Source organism: Phacochoerus africanus, chromosome 16, assembly GCF_016906955.1.
Source record: "Phacochoerus africanus isolate WHEZ1 chromosome 16, ROS_Pafr_v1, whole genome shotgun sequence".
Taxonomy (NCBI): Eukaryota; Metazoa; Chordata; class Mammalia; order Artiodactyla; family Suidae; genus Phacochoerus; species Phacochoerus africanus.
The window spans coordinates 8,489,863-8,509,108 of NC_062559.1; the positions used below are offsets into that span (position 1 = coordinate 8,489,863).

The 19,246-nt window shown below is 47.9% G+C and overlaps 1 protein-coding gene across 1 annotated transcript in view; it reads right to left on the reverse strand.

The window, feature by feature from the left end:
• TMEM178B (transmembrane protein 178B) overlaps positions 1–19,246 on the reverse strand; it is a 393,873-nt gene that overhangs the window by 30,534 nt on the left and 344,093 nt on the right. Inside the window, exon 3 of the mRNA XM_047763276.1 lies at positions 4,793–4,930. Within this exon, the coding sequence (XP_047619232.1) occupies positions 4,793–4,930 (138 nt within the window). The remainder of the gene's footprint in view (positions 1–4,792; positions 4,931–19,246) is intronic.

Genomic DNA, 19,246 nt, shown 5'->3' on the forward strand with positions numbered 1-19,246 from the left:
CCCAAAAGACCAAGGTTCAAGGGATCAGCTCTTTTTTTCTTTGTCCTTCTTCCTCTCCTGTCGGGGCCTGTCTGATGGCACCCAAAAGGTGTGTGGACACTACTTCTGAAAACCGAGTGGGACCCTGTGGGGCTGCTGGGCACCGAAGCCCTTCTGTGTCCCCCTCCCATCATTCAGCCTCCACAACCTTCCCTGAGTTCCAAAGGGCAGGTTCAAACAGCTGCTTATCAGGGAAGGGAGAGGATGCAGAGACCAGGGAGGAGCAGTCCGGAAACAACGGTGCAGCCTTGGGGCAGAGTCTTGGTTCCCCCTAGAGGGATACACATAATAATATCTTTGAGTTCTACAGAACTAACCACCCCAACTAACCAGGATGTTAACATTCTACATTCCAGAACCACCAGAATAGACTGGGGCCACTCAACACCAGCCTTGAAGAACAATGCAAGCTTGCGTCTACCCTGGTCCTTCTTTGCAGCCCTATTTTCCACTCCCCACACTGTAAAATCACTTCCTATTCTCTCCCAAAGGAGGGCTCATCTCTAGGGCTTTAAGCTGCTGTAGCCTCCTTTGCCTGGCAAAGCTATTTTTTTCTCTTTCACCCAAAACTCTGTCTTGGCATTTCTATTCGGCACCAGTGGACAAAGGCTGAGTTTCCATAACACTCTTTGGAGAGAGGACCACTCTACCTGTAGACATAGGTAACAACGCTCCGGGGCCGATGGAGGGGTTCACGCCAACCAGGACTGTGCACCCATCAGCAAGAAACGGTTCTTATAACAGCAGCTTCCCCAGAGCTCTTCCAGACGCTAACATTTTATCATGAACTATGGCTTTGCCACTTAGCCAAAAATAAAAAAGGAATGTATGTATTGGAAAAGCAGGTTTGGCTGGGAATCATGAGCCATCTGGATGAACCCCAGTCCTTCCTCATGGATACTAGTTGGGTTGAGTACTGCTGAGTCACAATAGGAACTCTCAGAAGTGAACTTTAAAGGCCATCTATGGAGTTCCCATCGTGGCTTGGTGGTTAATGAATCCGACTAGGAGCCATGAGGTTGTGGGCTCGATCCCTGGCCTCACTCAGTGGGTTAAGGATCTGGCGTTGCTGAGAGCTGTGGTGTAGGTCACAGACATGGCTCAGATCCCGCGCTGGTGTGGCTGTGGCACAGGCCGGCGGCTACAGCTCTGATTCGACGCCTACCCATCTATGCCGTACTGCACACTAGAAGTTTAGCTTGGATTGGTCTGGGGTGAGGGCATCAGGACTCTGAAAAGCTCTGTGGGTGATGTGCCTGCACAGTGATTAAGAACCACTAAGCAGGGGAATTCCTGTCGTGGCGCAGCGGAAACAAATCTGACAAGGAACCATGAGGTTGTGGGTTCGATCCCCTGGCCTCGCTCAGTGGGTTAAGGATCTGGTGTTGCTATGAGCTGTGGTGTCACAGACATGTAGGTCGCAGACATGGCTCCAATCTGGCGTTGCTGTGGCTATGGTGTCAGCCGGCAGCAACAGCCCTGATTAGACCCCTAGCCTGGGAGCCTCCATATGCCACGGGTGCGGCTCTAAAAAGACAAAGACAAAAAAAAAGAACCACTGAGCAGGCTGAGGGAAATGACACCCCGACACCCTCAACATTCCCCGGAGGGGAGGGGCCTCAGACCCCCAGGCTAGTCCAAGGGCTCCCAGACTGGCTCCCCAGGGCCCTCAGCTTCTGGGCAGCTGGGACTTCAAGGCCCCTTCAGAGACTGAACACAAACCTCTGGCCAAGACAAGAATTACCAGACCCTATTAGTGCCCCACCCATCTCATTGTAATGCCCCTGCCCCACCTTAAGCACCCTGGCCTGCTGCTCCCTGCCCCCTACTAGGAAAGGTATGTGGCCCACTCCTCGCCCCGCCCCTACAGGGACGTTATATGCCCCCAACCAAGGAGCAAGGGTATCATAAGACCCTTCTTTTCCCAACCAAAAGCAGGTCCAAAAGTGTATTGTGAGACCCTCTCCTCTCCCTGGGCTGTAAAAACAGATATGCCTTCAGCATTGGCTCGCCCTGATTATCAGCAAGTCAACCCACTGCAGTAGCAGCATCTCTTATCTCATTAAACTTATCTCTTTTTTTTTTGGCTTCTCTTTTTAGGGCTGCACTGGAGGCATATGGAGGTTCCCAGGCTAGGGGTCGAAGCAGAGGTACAACTGCCAGCCAAAGCCACAGCCACAGCAATTCTGGATCCGAGCCGTGTCTGCGACCTATACCATAGCTCACAGCAACGCCAGATCCTTAACCCCTTGAGCGAGGCCTGAACAAGGCCAGGGATAGACCCTGTGTCCTCACAGATACTAGTCAAATTTGATAACCACTGAGCCATGGAGGGAACTCCAACTTATCTTTCTTTTCACCCTGCTATGTCTGGGAAATTCTTTTTCCAACCCTTGTACCTAGACCACCACAGGCAGTATCTCGGAACTGGGGGGGTAGGACTCCAGGAACCCCCTGTCCTCCCACAGTCTGCCTCACACCCTCTTCTGAGAGTTCCCACCCAGGGTCTCAGGTGAGCAGGAAGTGTGGCAGTGACCCCACCCACTTACAGTGGTGTGTGGCCCGGTCAGCAAAGGTCACTGGGCCCATCACACTCTTTCTCTGGAAGCTGTCAGCACTGAAAGATGTTCCTTGAGGCTTAGCACCTGGGCAGGATGTGCCCCGACTGGAGAAAGAGGCGGGGTGGGGAGCCACAGGGAGCTAGGAACACCTCCGAAGAGGTAGAGATGAAAGCATGGCAGTTCCCAGAGCTCCTGGATTCCTGCTCTGCCTAAGGCCTGTTTGCTAGGATTTTCTTGGATTCCTAGGAGGCCTTTCTAGAGCCTTAGAAAAGCCCAGTTTTACTGGAGCCTGTCTTTGTACAACCAAAAGAGTCTTAGGGAGAACACTCAATACAAACAGAGCCACTCCACTTTTATCTTTTCGCATTTCAGGGGTCATGGAAGCTTTCGACTAAAAGGTGGAAACCAAAAAGACTCCAAGCTGCTAAAACAAAGTATGGAAATCATGGGCCCGGTGTGAGACTTGCTTTGGTGAGAAGGACACCTCGGCACAGGAAAAAAAAGGTAGCAGGGCTGTTTTATAAGCCCCTGTCTCAGAAGGAGACCAGAAGGAGGGATGAGAGAGCCACCCTCAGGGTGCCCCTCCCCCTAGTCTCTGCCCCAGGTTCAGGTGTGGGACCTACAGTGGGCAACTCTGGGCAGGGGACAGCTGACTCTGGTGGTAGAGAACCTGGGAGGCCTGGGGTTCCCTGGAAAGCCCTGGCTTGGGAACTCTCCCAGCACAGGATGCCTGTGCTTTGGCGGAAATAAGGATAAAGAGTTGCGGGCCAAGTTGAACCTTGAAATTCTCCTCCTCCTTTCCTAATCCCACCAGCCCCCAGATGCCTGTGTACACTCAGGTGGACAGCTGCCTCCTTTCTCCAGTTGGCCCCCCTCCTCCACTCCCTGCCCCCGCTCAGAGACTCAGCGTCTGGTTGTTCACAAAAGGGACATGAGTTGGGCATATGCAAGTGTTACCTGGCATCTAACTGACATTGGCTTCCCTCTGTGGGACTCACTGTTCTTTTCCCCCATACGTATGTCTGACTCCCTCTGTCTAAGCCCAAGTCTTCCTCTTCCTAACTCCATGCAGTTCATCCATCCCTTCTCTCCAAGGAGTGCACTGTGATGGGCATACCTCTGGAGAGCTTAGGCTTTGCACTGAGACTCAAACCAGGAGACCAAAAAGCACATTTTAGCACTTCAGGGAGAACAGAGGTGTGGGACTTCAAGGCCTCTCCAAAGAGATAAAACTCCAGAAGCCTCTGGATGGGATAAGAATTACCAGACCCTGATCATTCCACCCCTCTCGTTGTACTTGTTACAAAGTTCCTATGCCCCCTTGCCCACTTTGAGCAACCTGGCCTACTCCTCCTTGCCCCCCACTAGGAAGCGTATGTGGCCCACTCCTCACCCCATCCCTGTTAAGACCTCTCCCTCTCCACTGCCTCCAAGCTATAAAAATAGATTCGAGGAGTTGGCTGTCCCTGATTATTAGGAAATCATCCACTGCCCTTGCAGCCTTTCTTATCTCAATAAACTTATCTTTCTTTTCACAATGCTCTAAGTCTGGAAATTCTTTTTCCAACCTGCACGTGAACCACAAGAGGCACTTGGGATTAACTTTACTTCTCCTGAACTGGAACCTATTCCCTCATGGTGATATAGGCTTCCTTCTACCCAGCCCTTTACAGGGCTGGATTGGTTCTATGGCCACGGCAGTAATAGATGGTGAGGGAGACAGATGTCAGAGAAGGTCTAGCCCTTTCCTGCCACCTTTGGAGCCTCATTTGGTGCCAGGAGCAGCATTAGGACCCATAAATCAAGGGTGAAGGTAGGCTTCTGAAGGGGAAACTGTCCAGAAAGCACCTGCCCCTCAGCCTAAAGTACAGTATGTGCATAAAATGCTCACCCCAAAGTGAGTGTTGTGCATTAATATGGACATTAAAAGCCCGAGCACCTCCTGGGCTCAGGCGCTCTCCAGATCTGACACCTCTTACAATGCCATCCCCACACATTCTCTCCCACACCAGGGGGGCAAGGACCAGCCAGTGGTGAGTGGCTAAGGGGAACTCAAAAATGTTTGTAGAATGAGGAAAGGAAAGAGCCTCACTGAGTGGGGGTCTTGGTCTGCTGTGCCCTCCCCCTGCCCTGCAGTTCTCTTGGAATTCCAGTAACCAGGACCTCCCACCTTGCAGCCCCCCAGGCCTTACCTCCCATGAGAAAGAGAAGCCCTGCCACGTACTGCATAAGGCCTCGGTCCCAGCAGCAGCCCAGCACACCGATGATCCAGCCGAAGAGGATGATGGCCACTGCCATGCCCATGAAGCCAGCCGTCATCCTGCGCAGGTCTGCAGGGAAGCAGGCGGGCAACAGTTAGCATCAGAGCCCAGAACTCAGGGGCCGGTGCACCCTGGCCCAGGACCAGAGGGAGGGGGCAGGGTACCACAGGGCCCGGGAGGCAACCTGCCCTTTGCAGACAGGTTGATACAACCAAGCCTTCTTCACAGAGGACAGAGCCCCTGAGGGTGACTGCATCCTTGTGTGCAAACACCTCCCGGGACAGCTTGGTCCACGAGCACAGGGAGAGATCATCATCATAAAACTGTCACTTCTTCTACATCTCCTCTGTGCCAAGCACAGCACTGTCCTTCCCAAGCTTCTTTCCCAACCTTCTAAGACAGATGCTGTCTTTGTTTTATTTTTTAAAGTTTTATTGCAGGGTAGTTGACTTACAATGTCATGATAATTTCTGTCTTTATCCCTGTCTGAAAAACAGAGCAACTTGGCAAAACCCTTGCAGTAAGTGAGGGGTAGCACAGATCTGTGTGGCTCCTGGGTCCTAACCATGGCACCTCTTGCCTCTCTGGGAGGTGAGAACTCTTACAGCTGGGCTGGGTCTCGGCAGTCTGGCTGCACCTGCCAAGAACCCCCTTCCCTTGCCACCAGGGATAGCTGGTTTCCCAGAAGGTCAAGTGTGGGGAGGAAGCTGCTGGTGGCAGCATCATGTTCCCCCCCCTCTAAGCTGCCACCCACACCAGGGGCTCAGCTTCCCTTGCATGTGCAGTTGCAGGGTGGGAGCCACACTTCCTGCCCTCAGACTGAGCCCCAGCAGGCCCCTCAGGTCGGCCCAGCCTTCTGCATCAGGCCCTTCTCAGCCCCCCTCCCCACTGACCTGCCAGACAGAGCCTGCCGTGGGCCCAGGGGCAGGTGGACCATCTGGAAAGGTGAGATTTTTAGCAGAAGGGAGAGAGGAAAGCTGCTGCCCTGGCTCAGTGAGGCTCACTCAGCATCTTCCTCAGCTGGGCTTCGTCCCAGCTCCTGCTCCGCCCTCCACAGCATCACCTACCTCTCCAGCCTCACACTCCCTGCGCCGCGCCTTCTTGCTCCCTCCTAGGTAACACCCCAACGGGGCTCCAAACAGGAGCGAAGCCATTTGCCTGGGCCTTTCACCAAGGTTGGGGGCGGGGGCTGCAGAGCAGCATGGAGACCTATGGGTGCTCCCCTTGCTCAGAGGACGAGGAGTGTGAAGAGGCGAAGGTGGGGGGATGAGCCAGCAAACTGCATCAACTCCACCCCCCCATCCCACACCAGCATGGATGGTCTCTCCTTACCCCTGGGAAACAAACACCCAGGGTTCTGTCAGGAGCACCTCACAGGCATTGCACCTGTCTGTGCCTCTCTCCCACTCCGGTCTCCCCATGGGCAGAGTGCACCCAGGATCCCCGCACAGTCTGCCTTGAGACCACCTGTGCACTCCACCCCCCACCCCTAGATGGATGTGGTCCTCGCTCCTGGTCCTGACCCTGAAGATCAGACACGCAGCCCCCCCTCTACCCCCCCGCCCCCAGGGAGGAAGCTGGTTGGGGGGTGGGGAAAACATCAGCTGAACCTGCCCCATCAGGGCCCTTGTCACAAAGGCTGAAATCCACAGGGAGCCACGGGCAGGTCCCTCCTCCACTGAGTTCTCCTTGGGCCTCTCCACCCCTGCTGACCCAGGAATGCCTGCCCCAGCCAGGTACACTCACACCCATTACAGTCATTTCTGTGAACTGCCAAGGATGCCTAATTATCATGCCATACTGTGTCAATTGCTCAGATTGTCAAACAAGCCAGCGGAAACTTTATTTTTTGATGAGATTATAGTTCACCATCCACTTTTGCCATATTTCAACACACACACACACACACACACACACACTCTCATAGTGTTGCACTGTACAGAGGTACTCCCCCTAATTCCCTCCCATTTGGGAATTTATTTTCCCTCTGTTGTGGTCGTGTTGTGGTCGGTCAGTCATGCTGAAATCCATGTTCATATGACCTGACCACGAGAGCATTTATCCCATGCAGCCATTTGTTTTCTTAGGACTTTGTCTCAGTCTACAGAGAGATAGGGTTTCCTTTGGTCTATACAGAGACAAGTTTTCTTTTCTTTTCTTTTTTCTTTTTTTTTTTTTTTTTTTTTTGCTTTTTAGGGCTGCACCCAAGGCATATGGAGGTTCCCAGGCTAGGGGTACAATCGGAGCTACAGCTGCCGGCCCTATGACACAGCCATGCAGGATCCGAGGCACGTCTGCGACCTACACCACAGCTCATGGCAACACCAGATCCTTACCCACTGAGCGAGGCCAGGGATCGAACCAGAAACCTCATGGTTCCTAGTCGGATTCGTTTCCACTTAGCCACGATGGGACTCCAGTGGAAACTTTATTGACAGCTTGTTTGATCCTAGCACTCACACTTTCTGTGTCCCCCCATTTCTTGTTTTTGGGGAATAAACTTCAGCTTCCATGACCTTCCCTGAGTTCCAAAGGGCAGGTTCCAAAAGGTGCTCATCAGGGAAGGGAGGGGATGCAGAGACCAGGGAGGAGCCTCAAGACGCAACAGCTCAGCCTTGGGGCAGGGTCCTGCTCCCGCCTCAAGGACTATAGATGACAATATCTTAGAGTTCTTCTACAGAACTAAAACCCCCCAATAAATGGAAGATGCTAATGAAGCTTTCTTTATTCCAGAAAGAAGACCACCAGACCACTAAACACCAGCTTTGAAAACAATGCAAGTTTGCCTCTCCCCTGATCCCTATCTGCAGCCCTATTTTTCACTCCCCAAGCTATAAAACCATCTCCCAATCACTCTGAAGAAGGGTATGTCTTTAAGGCACTAGTCTGCTGTGACCCTCCTTTGCCTTGCAAAGCAATAAAACTATATTTTCCCTCCTTTGCCCCAAACTGTCTCCGAGTTTCTACCCAGCACTGGTGGGTTATTCAGTCTAAAGGAGGTTTATATCCCTTTAAATAGGTCAGGAAATTTCAATGCCCCTGTGAAGCCACTAGTTCCCTTTTTAATGCCCAGAGGGTTTCTAGGAAAAATCTCTTGGCCACTCTGGGAACAGCCCTGCTGAAGCCATAGAGCACCTTCCTGCTGCACTTGGCTGGTACTGGCCCCTGGGCTCTGCAGACCCAAGGGAGCAAAGGTCCGGCCTGGGGGAGTGAATGGATAATGTGTCATTAAATGGACAATGTGTCCTGTAAGGTGTGTCCACTTGCACCAGGGTTGGAAAAGTGGGCTGGGCAGGAAGAGGGAAATGCAAATCATTAAAAGAGCGAAGACTACAGTGGGAGAAGGAAAGCAAAGTGCTTGATGAAGAAGGAAATAGCAAGAGGCAGAAGGGGAAATGGAGAGAATAGTTCCTCTTCCACAAGTGCTGAGATAGACAATCGTCATCTGTGTCCCAAGACAGAGGTGCCCTCTGCTGTCTCCCAAAGGCTTTGTCAACAAAGCCTGGGGGTCCCGCTAAGCTTCTGATCTGGAAAGAAGGATGAAAACCAGAGGCCAGACCCAAGTTTTTTCATTGACCGAGAGGATATGCACCATCACCCTGTGAGCCTGATTTTGCTAGAGTCGTGCATGTACAGCTGGTTATTTTGTCCTTGGTCCCATGTGGCAACTCAGTAGCTGCAGCAACAACTTATCGGGCAGGCAGGACACGAAATATTCTTATTTAATAGGATTTAAAGAAGTTAACTAATGTATTGGCAAACAGTCTCAGACCAATGGACTAAAAAAGAGTGGATGGGGTTATTAAGTTGTGTGGGAAAGCAAAATTAATAATGTCATTAAAAACCTACTGGGTCATCATGACAGATGGAACAAAGGTATCTAGCATTTCTTTCTTCCAAATAAAGCCAGTATTATACTTAAAAGATTTTTTTTTTTTTAAGGACGGAAATCCACAAGGATGGCAAAACTGGGAAAGGAGGCAATGGCAACAGAAGATTGGAAACTGCCAAGCTAAGGGACAGTGTAACTGACAAGGTAGAGCTAAAGAGCCAAGACTAGAGCCAGCAGGGGGAGAGTTGAAAACCATCCTGCCAAATCCCCAAAAGGCGCATGAACTGGCACTGACAAGGATGGAGTAGGATAGTTACACAGGTAGTTACAGAAGTCCCAGTAGGGGACCATAGATAAAGAGGGAAACCTAGGGAACTTTTGAGAAACCATTGGAAGTTAATAATCACTCAAAAAAGCCATCAGAATCATTGTGGCACAAAGCAGTCCTGCATAACTACAAAGCCATACATAAAAGCACGAGATATGCCTCAGGTCATTGCGTGAAAGACAAAATGAGACATGCATTCAAGTTCAGCAAGAGAATAATTCTTAGGACCAAGGGCAGGAATTTAAGGGAAAGATGACATCCCAAAGTAGGAGACCCTCATTATACAGAAACCTGATATGATTCAACATATCTTAGCATATGTTACCACCCTTCTGCTGATTTGAATAAATACCATGACAGTCCTAGTTGACCTCATAGGATCAAATACTCTCTTACTGGATACGAAGGAGGAGCTAGTGATATAAGCCTGAAGTCTAAGAAGTGAAGAAAAAGGAAGGAGGTGGTTTTTCCCTCCTTCTACTTTCCTTGGATTATAAAAATGTAGCCCACGTAATCCTCAGGGGAGAGCCTCCTCACCTGACTGCTTGTATCTCTCATAAGCATCTTACTAAATCTATTTCTTGCCTATCACTTTGTCCCTTGCTGAGTTCCTTCTGCACTGAAACATAAAGAACCTGAACCTCAGTGAGTCCAGACACCAGGTGAGTGATTCTAATTTAAAAAACCATGGGCTCAAGTCCCAATCTGGGCTTAGACTGGGTTTAGGCGGGGTTTAAGTCAGAGGTATTTTCAGTTTCAGCATCAACAACCACCTTTGGGTCAGGAAGTTAAGCAGAAGGGAGGGAGATGAGGATTTTGCGCAAGTTGTTTGAGATGGTAAAAGTGAGCAGGGCCCTGTGGGACTCCTGGGCAAAAAGCCTTTCTGTATCCCCCATTTCTTATTTTTAGGGAATAAACTTCAGCCTCCCATGTCCTTTCCTGAGTTCCAAAAGGAAGGTTCAAACAGTTGCCAATTATGGCAGGGAGTGGATTGCAGAGACCAGGGAGGAACAGTCAAGAAACAATGGTGCAGCCTTGAGACAGGGTCCTGGTTTGCCTCAAGGAATAGAGATAAGAATATCTTTGAGTTCTTCTGCAGAAGTAAAACCCCCAACAAATGAAGCTGTTACCTACTTGATGAAGCATTCTGCATTCCAGAAAGAAGGACAGTCAGAACCAGTCCCAGAGCCACTAAACAAACACAAGCTTTGAATACAAGCATGCATCAACACTGCTCCTTATCTTTGGCCCTATTTTCCACTCTTAAAACTATAAAAACAACTTCCTATTTTTTCCCAAAGGAGGACACAGTCTTTAAGGCATTAGTCTGCTGTGGCCTCCTTATCCTGGCAAAGTAATAAAGCTATTTTTTTTTTCTTTTGCCCAAATCTCTTTCTCCACATTTCTATTTGTCAGGTAAGTGACAGAGACCAGGTTTTGGCAACAATGGAACTGGAGTCCTCACTATCCTCACCCATCTCACCCGCTGGGGAACACTCTTTCCTAGGATGTGGTGGGAGTTCTTAGGCCTGGGAGTCAACAAGCTCAGGTAAGGGCTGCTCGGCACAGCTAAGGGTCTTTACACACAGGGCAAGTAAGTGTCTGTGCACATACAGAATGGTGAATGCTTACCCTTGAACCCAGCTCCCATAAGCTGATGGCCCTGCCTTTGTCCTCTAGCCTGGAAGCTGAGAGAGGCCATTCTGGCGATGACCAGCACACAAGAAAATACCTAGACACATTGCCACAGGGAGGGGGCGCCCTCTGACTACTTGCCAGTGATACTCCCCACTGATGAGCCCATCCACTACCCAGGGCTTCCAGGCAGCCCCAGATACCTGAAAAAAGTTATAGCCTGGGAGAAAAAGAAATTGAGGAAACAAATGGCAGGGAGAAGAAATAATACTTTTATGGAGTTCCTGTGGTGGCTCAGTGGCAATGAACCAACTAGTATATGTGAGGACGTGAGTTTGATCCATGGCCTTGCTCAGTGGGTTAAGGAGCTGGTGCTGCTGCAAGTTGTGGTGTAGGTGACAGATGTGGCTCAGATCTGGCATTGCTGTGGCTGTGGTGTAGGCCACATTGGCCAGTTCCAATGTGACTCCTAGTCTGGGAACATCCATATGCTGCAGGTACAGCCCTTAGAAATACATTAAAAAAAGAAAAAAGAAAGAAAGGAAGAAAAAAGAAAAATAATAATTTAAAATTATTACTGGGGGAAAAAAACCACGATAAGTTATTACCTCACACATATCAGAATGGCTATCATCAAAAAGAACATAAATAACAAATTGCTGGTGAGGATATAGAGAAAAGAGAACCCCCACACATGGTGGGGATATAAATTGGTGCAGCCACTGTGGAAACCAGTATGGAGGTTTCTCAGGAAGCTCAATGATCCAGAAATTCCACTCCTGGATATATATGGGGAAAAAACAAAACCAGCAATTTGAAAAGATGCATGCACCCAAATGTTCATAGCAATATCATTTACAATTGCCAAGATATGGAAGCAGGTTACCTAAACCTAAGTGTCCATCAACAGATGAATGGAAAAGAATACCTACTTACACAATGGAAGACTACTCAGCCATAAAAAAGAATGAAATTTTGCCATTTACAGCAGCATGGATAGACTTGGAAGGCATTATGCTAAGTGAAATAAGCCAGAGAGAAAGGCAAATACTGTATGATAGCACTTGTATGTGAAATCTCAAAAATACAGCAAACTAGTGAATATAACAAAAAAAGAACAGACTCACAAATATGTAGAGCAAACTAGTGATGACCTGTGGGGAGAAGAAAGCAGGGAGGGGCAATATAGGGGTGGGGGGAGTGGGTGGCACAAACTGTTGGCTGTAAGATAGGCTCAAGGATGTACTGTACAACACGGGAAATGTGGCCAATATTTTGTACTAACTGTAAATGGAAAGAAACCTTTAAAAATTATGGAAAAAATTTTTTAAAATAAAAACAAATTTTTAAAAACATTATTAATATCCCTAAGAGGTAAGAGAAGAAACATAGTTTGCCTCCATAAAGAAGAGGACTCTACTGAATATTACTACTTGAAGAACAAGAAGAGTACTTTATAATAATGGAATCAAAATACTTGAAATTTATGTTTTAAAATCAATTCTAATTTATGTCTTTGCAGTCTTATTCTGTTCCAAAAGATTAAGGAGTCTTACAAAATGCACACAGGATAAACAGTATTACAGGATAAAAATAATCAATAAGGAAATGAAGGAAAGAAAATAAAGAAATAAAAGGAAGATAAAGCCAGATACTGCATTCGCACACAAAATTTGGTCGACAAAGGCCTAAGAAAGGTTATCATACTCACCATATTTGGACTTAAGGCCTTAGATATTATTTTCATTAATCTTTAAATTTTTGTTGCTTTTTGTTTGCGTCTGAGAAAATCCCAAAGGCCACTCTGCCTATGGAATGACTCGCATATAGAAGCCACATTCCTTGGAGTTCCCGTTGTGGCGCAGTGGTTAACAAATCCGACTAGGAACCATGAGGTTGCGGGTTCGATCCCTGCCCTTGCTCAGTGGGTTAACGATCCGGCGTTGCCGTGAGCTGGGGTGTAGGTTGCAGACGCGGCTCGGATTCTGCGTTGCTGTGGCTCTGGCGTAGGCCGGAGACAACAGCTCCGATTTGACCCCTAGCCTGGGAACCTCCATATGCCACGGGAGCGGCCCAAGAAATAGCAAAAAAACCAAAAAAAAAAAAAAAAGAAGCCACATTCCTGCTCATCTGTGTTACCCTGTGTATCGATTTTGTTTCCTTAGGAGTAAGAAATTGCCTTTTTTTTTTTAACGCTTTGTTTACTGTTCCCACAGTGTATTTTGCACCCGGGAATTTACAAAGCTTGTATAGCTGACCTTTGAACAATGCAGGGGGTTGGGGTGCCAATCCTCTGCATGGAGGAAAATCCCTGTATAACTTATCATTGGCCTTCTGTACACTCAGTTTCTCTGAGTCCATGGTTCTGCATCCATGGATTCAGTCAACTGCAGATCTTGTACTACTGTAGTCTGTGCTCTGAAAAATACCTGCACATAAGTGGACCCATGCAGTTAAAACCTGTGTTCTTCAAGGGTTAACTGTTACTTCTTTCTCCATCTCTTTCTGCTTTTTTTGTCTTAAAAAAAAAAAAGGAAGGAAGGAAGGAAGGGAGGGAGAGGGAGAGAGATGGGGGAGGAAGGAAGAGAAGGAAAGGAAAGGAAAGAAAAGAAAAAAGAAAAGAAGGGGGGAGAAACTTAACTCATTTATCTGAAGCCTTGAAAAATACTATGCAGGTTTAGCCTAAGAATAAGCCCCCTGGAAAGAATCTGGTGAGGTGGAGTCTGCAAGCAAAGGCTGAGATGAAGAAAAATCTTCTCATGCATCGTGTGGGTTTGAGTCCATTATCTGTATTCCATGACCCTAATATTTGACATTCTAATGTTTGAAATGAGAAAGGTGCATTCTAAACTTTTCAGAGAAAGAATTTCCTTCAGCGCAGTGGAAAGGAGCATGCAGAAGGGGGTTGATGAGGAGGAGGGAAGGCAAGGAGAACCATTAAATACAACCAGAAAAAGCAGTTCTCCCTCACAGAAAAATTCTGATTTTGAAGTTTACACTCCTATTAACATTTAAATTGAAAGGTATTCCTTGCAACTCTAGCGGGGAAACCAGGATATCTGCATTTAGATAAACACCGCTCAGAGAAGAAAAATATAGATGGGCTCTAAATATCTTTCCATTTGCTCTTTTAAGACTTTGCACAAAAAAACTGATGAGGATTGGAATTCTTTTTCTCATTAAAAAAACAGGAACGGTAAGGCTAAGTCTGCATTAGTCCTCGCTCTGCCAGTAAAGATGGGAGATAGGGAGGGGGATGAGATAGGGAGGGGGATGCTATATCAATGGTACCAAGGTCAAGAGCCTGGCATGACCATCCAGGCCATGGTTCTCCTCCCCTGGCTGCACGGAGCACTGCTGCATGATATGAGCACACTGCCTTGGCAGCAAGGGCGGAAGAGTGTCAGCTGCCCTGGGAGCTGGACATGCACTCACAAATTAATCAGTCCCTTTGGGGTTCAAGATCACAAGAACTGGAGGGCAGAGTAAGGTGGTGAGAGCAGATTCAGTGTTTTTTTCCCCAGGGATCAGTCTGGAAAGTAAGAAGCAGAGAGACACAGCGGTTGAGGAACACGTTAGTGGTGGGATCAACTCAGGACAAGCCGATTCATGGGAGAAGGAATATTCTAGGAACGAATTACTGCACAGCAACCATCTCTGAAGGAAGTGAGGGTCTTGCTTCTTGGTACCCATACAGAGATTCAGCAGATGGGGATGGAAGCACGGATTCTTGGAACCAGACTACCCTGGTTCACATCGTGGTTCTACCACGTACTGGCTGTGTGAACTTGAGCACGTCAGCCCATCTCTCTGGATCTCAGTTTCTGCAGCTGTAAGTGAAGGTCATGATGACACTTGCTTCAAAATGTTATTAAGAGGCTTCAATAAGTTAATACGTGCCAACTACTTAGAATAGTACCTGGCAAAAAGCTACAGCTGTCAGGTATAAACAGAAGAGGAAGTTGCTTAAATTAAAGCGATTCTCTTTTTTTTTCTAGGTACCACATCTCTTCCACGTTAGGGTGAGCCTCTAATTAAGAATTTGGTACCCAGAAGGAACAGGCTTCTGGGATCTATTCTTGCGCCTCTCAGATATCAGGAGAGGTTGACGTGAAGGCTTTATGTTTCTATTTGTTATATTTGTTAATATTGAGATGCATCCACCATGGAGTGTTGATGCTTCCTGTCCTCTGGGGACCCAAACAGCTGGAGGCTACAGTAGCTAATAGCAGAGGTGCCAATGGCCAGAGAGGCCGCTTGAGATCTGAGGATCTGGGCTCTTGCAGAAGAGACACGGGGCAAGACCATCGCTCTTCAGGGATCTAGTTAATTAACACTGAAACAGAGGAGCAGCTCCAAATCTGGAATCTGAGCCTATGTTGATGTCTTCTCTGTACAGAGGATTAGAAGGGTTTTGCCTACAGCTTTCTTCCAGAGTGTAAGTTGGCTCAGCATCGTAATGTAACTATAGTCAAGAAGTGTTTAAGGGAAAACAAAACAGTTCTTAGGTTTCCAGGAGAAAGTGCCCTCTGCCCGTCCCTGTGCCTCCATCTTTTTTCAACTCCCCGATGTGCTCTGGTCAGGTCAAACTACAGTTCTCTGAAAGGCCTGGCACTTTCCTCGATGGCGCTGTGCTCTCTGCCAATATGGCTGCCCACACATTCCGCCTGGCAAGCTTCTCGTCCTCCTTAAAATTTCCCTGCACAGTAAATGTCTGGGAGGCTTCCGGGGTGCATTAGCAGACACTCGCATCCCGTGTTCAGGGCTCCTATAGCACTTGTTGATATCACTCCTCTGGTACCTGCCATGTCCTACTGTAATTATTTATGTCTCCCTTCATCCACCAAATGTGAGCTTGTTCAGGGCTGTGGTTGCGTCTGGTTTATTTTGTCTTCCCAGTCCCCAGGGTGTTGACTAACATAAGCAGGTGCTCAATAAATGTTTGCTAAATTAGATCACCATTCTGCCCCGTAACAATTACTAAAACTGTGTACACTGTGGACTAAAGCAACATGAGGGAGATGTGCTTATCCATTTCAACCCACTTCAGTGACTCAAATGTCACTGTGACTTGAAGTCAATTCCTCTTGCTTCCAACAGTATGTTTTATAAGCCATCATTAACTATTGCTTAACAACTCAACATGCTTTTTTTATTTTAAATCATATTCACAAAGAAAACATCAACATAGGTTCAGATTCCAAATCACACAGAGCTGTGCAACATGGGGGCTCCTTACCATGAAGTTTAATGAGCACACATGATACCCCACAGATTATGAACCCAATGGGTCTTTTCTCAGCTAACCCCTGCCTTCCAAATCAGAAAGAGATTGTGGGGGAAGGTAGTTGCTGTAGAAATGAGAAGTGGTTTCTGGGTCAGAAGACAGGCTTGAAGCTTCCTGCTCCCCAACCCTACCTCCAGATTAAAGAGCTGCCATAAATGAGGACACGATGAGAGGCTGCCATATACAAATCACATCCATTGTCAAAACAAGGGAAGGCAGATTGCAAAATTTGTACTCGCCTGATGAAAGAAAGCTAGGTCAGCAGCTCAAGGAAGTGCCTGGAGAGAAGAAAGAAAGGGGAAAATAACCCAGAACAGAGAGGCAGAGTCCCAAACCAAAAACCCTCATGACTCCCTTTGCCCTGCTGCCACACTGCTGAGCCAACAGCAGAAAGTGCGGAAAGGAATGACGAGAAGGAAACCAGCTCAGCAACCAGACACACTGGAGGAGACGCACTAGGTGCCCCATTCTCTGTGCTCACTCCTGCTGTGAGCAGTGAGTTAGACCAGTACAAGCACTATTGCATCCTAGCGAGGCTCCCATTTCTTCTCTGTATCACACGTCACTGCTAGCTGCTCTGAGCGCAGAGACTGGAAATGGGGGTGGCTTGGCCAGAATGTGCCCCTCAAGAGTCCCCACAGAGCAATCGGAATATGGGAGCTTTAAGACACCTGAGCACCTTAGAGAGGGCTAAACTTTCCAGAAACATGCTGCAGGTGCGCGAGACTTGGTTGATGGCAAAGAATTTGAAAGGTGGGGAAGGAGAAGATTAAATAGGAGTGAACATTTATCTGCACAGGTGTTGTGTTGGGCGATTTATGTAGGACACGTCCCTTAAGCCCTCCAATGGTTCTGTACGGGAGATGCTAGTTCTCTCACTTTGTAGACTTAGCAATGGAGACAATGGAACGTCAGTTGATGGAGGTCACACAGCGAGTCAGAGGCAGGCCTGGGAAAGGCCTCGTCGGTCCATGCTCTTTCCATTCCTTAGTCCTTTTCCAGATCCCATTGCACTTCAAACCCAAGAAGAGAATTTAACACTCAATAAGATGCAAATGAATATTATTTGGCCTTTAAGACAACTCCTTTGGGAGGACCCGTTGTGATGCAGCGGAAACGAATCCAGTTAGTATCCGTGAAGTTGCGGGTTCCATCTCTGGCCTCTCTCAGTAGGTTGAGGACCCAGTGTGCCCATGAGCTGTGTGGTGTAGGTCACAGATGTGGCTCAGATCCTGTGTTGCTGTGGCTGTGGTGTAGGCTGGCAGCTGCAGCTCCAATTCGACCCCTAGCCTGGGAACCTCCATATGCCTCTGGTTCGGCCCTAAAAAGAAAAAAAAAAAAAGGGAAGACTCTTTTGAAGAGTGACAAGGGAAAAGGTCCTAACAGAATATTAAATGAAAAATAATGCCCAAGCCTACATATTCCATGAGAGCCCGGCTATGGTGCACACACGTGTGTCCATGTGTGCACACCCACGTAGGAAAGTGCAGGGGAAGGACACCCAATGCTAACAGGGGGCCTTTCTAGGTTGTGATATGTGGGGTTGTGTGTGTTCTTTCCTACAGTGAGAATGTGTTGCTTTAACAATTGCCCATTGGGTTTTCTGGGAGATGTGAGCTTTACCGTTTTTTAAAGTTCTAAATATAAAAAAATAAAGCAGATTGAACTGATAGAAGACACAGCTCTCACGCCTGGCCCCAGATTCCTTCTCATGAGTACGCTCTTTTTTTTTTTTTTTGGGGACCACACCCGTGGAAATATGAAAGTTCCCCAGCTAGGGTTCGAATTGGAGCTACAGCTGCTGGCCTACACCACAGCCATGGCAATGCAGGATCTGAGATGAGTCTGTGGCCTACATCACAGCTCACAGCAATGCTGGATCCTTAACCCACTGAGCGAGGCCAGGGATCAAACCTGCGTTCTCATTGATATTAGTTAGATTTGTTTCCACTGAGCCACGATGGGAACTCTGAGTACAGCCTTCTTAAAGACACACTGCCACTAACTAAAAAAGTGTCTTTTTTAAAGCAAAAGATGTGTCATGCTCCTCCTTGACCAAAGGCATGTGCTGTGGAAATACTCGCGGTTGGAGGGCACCACTCCTACCCAGCAGCTCCAGCCCAGGTCAGCATGGGTTGATCACCAGGAATGGGCTTTAAGATGGCACTGCCCTCCACTGCCATCTCTCTGTATGTGATGCTTTCAGTGAGGTGTGTGGGCTCCTTCAGCACTCATTCTCCAACTATATCCCATGCTTTAGGGCCGCGGCAAGTCATGGATACCCTAGAACCTCAGACAACTCCCGTGAATGTCTCTAGAGCAAACTTCTCAGCCCCCAAATGTCCCTTCACCTGATGAGGACCCCAGGAACCAGCAGTGCCCTTTCTGATCGAATTGCACAATGGTGTGGAAACGAATAAAACACTGAACTTGAGGTCTGAAGACCTGTCCTTGAGTCCTGGTTCTCCACATGCTGGCTGCAACGCGTCGTACAGCTCACACCAAAATCTTAGTTCTGAGGCCTTGGAGAACAACAGTGGTGCTGAGAACAATGGATGACAAGGCCCCCCTCCCTACATATTGTAAAGCTGTGTTGACCACGTGGCAGCCATTGGCCATGTGTGGGTGTAGAGCACTTGAAATTGCTATCAAGCACCTGAACTGAGATGTGCTAAGTGTAAAATACACACCAGCTCTCAAAGACTGAGTAGGAGTTTTCATCAAACATCTCAATCTTTTTTTTTTTTTTCTTTTTATAGCCGCACCTGTGGCATATGGAAGTTCCCAGGCTAGGGGTCGAATCAGAGCTGCAGCTGCTGGCCTGCACCACAGCTCGTGGCAACACTGGATACTTAACACACTGAGTGAGACCAGGAATCATCCCATATTCTCACGGAGACAACACTGAGTCCTTAATCCATGGGGCCACAATGGGAATTCCTTTTAATCATTATTTTACTGATTACCTGTTGACATGACAGTATTTTGGACATACTGGATTAGATTAAATATACTATTAAAATTGTATCTGTTTCTTTTTACATAGTTAATATGGCTAGTAGAAAATTTTCAGTTGGATTGCTGTTTGCATTATATTTTAATAGACAGCACTTTCTTTTTCTTTTTCTTTCTTTGTCTTTTCAGGGTTGTACCCATGGCATATGAACGTTCCCAGGCTATGGGTCAAATTGGAGCTGGAGCTGCCAGCCTACGCCACAGCCACAGCCATGCAGGATCCAAGCCTCCTCTGCGACCTACACCACAGCTCACGGCAACGCCAGATCCTTAACCCACGGAGCTAGG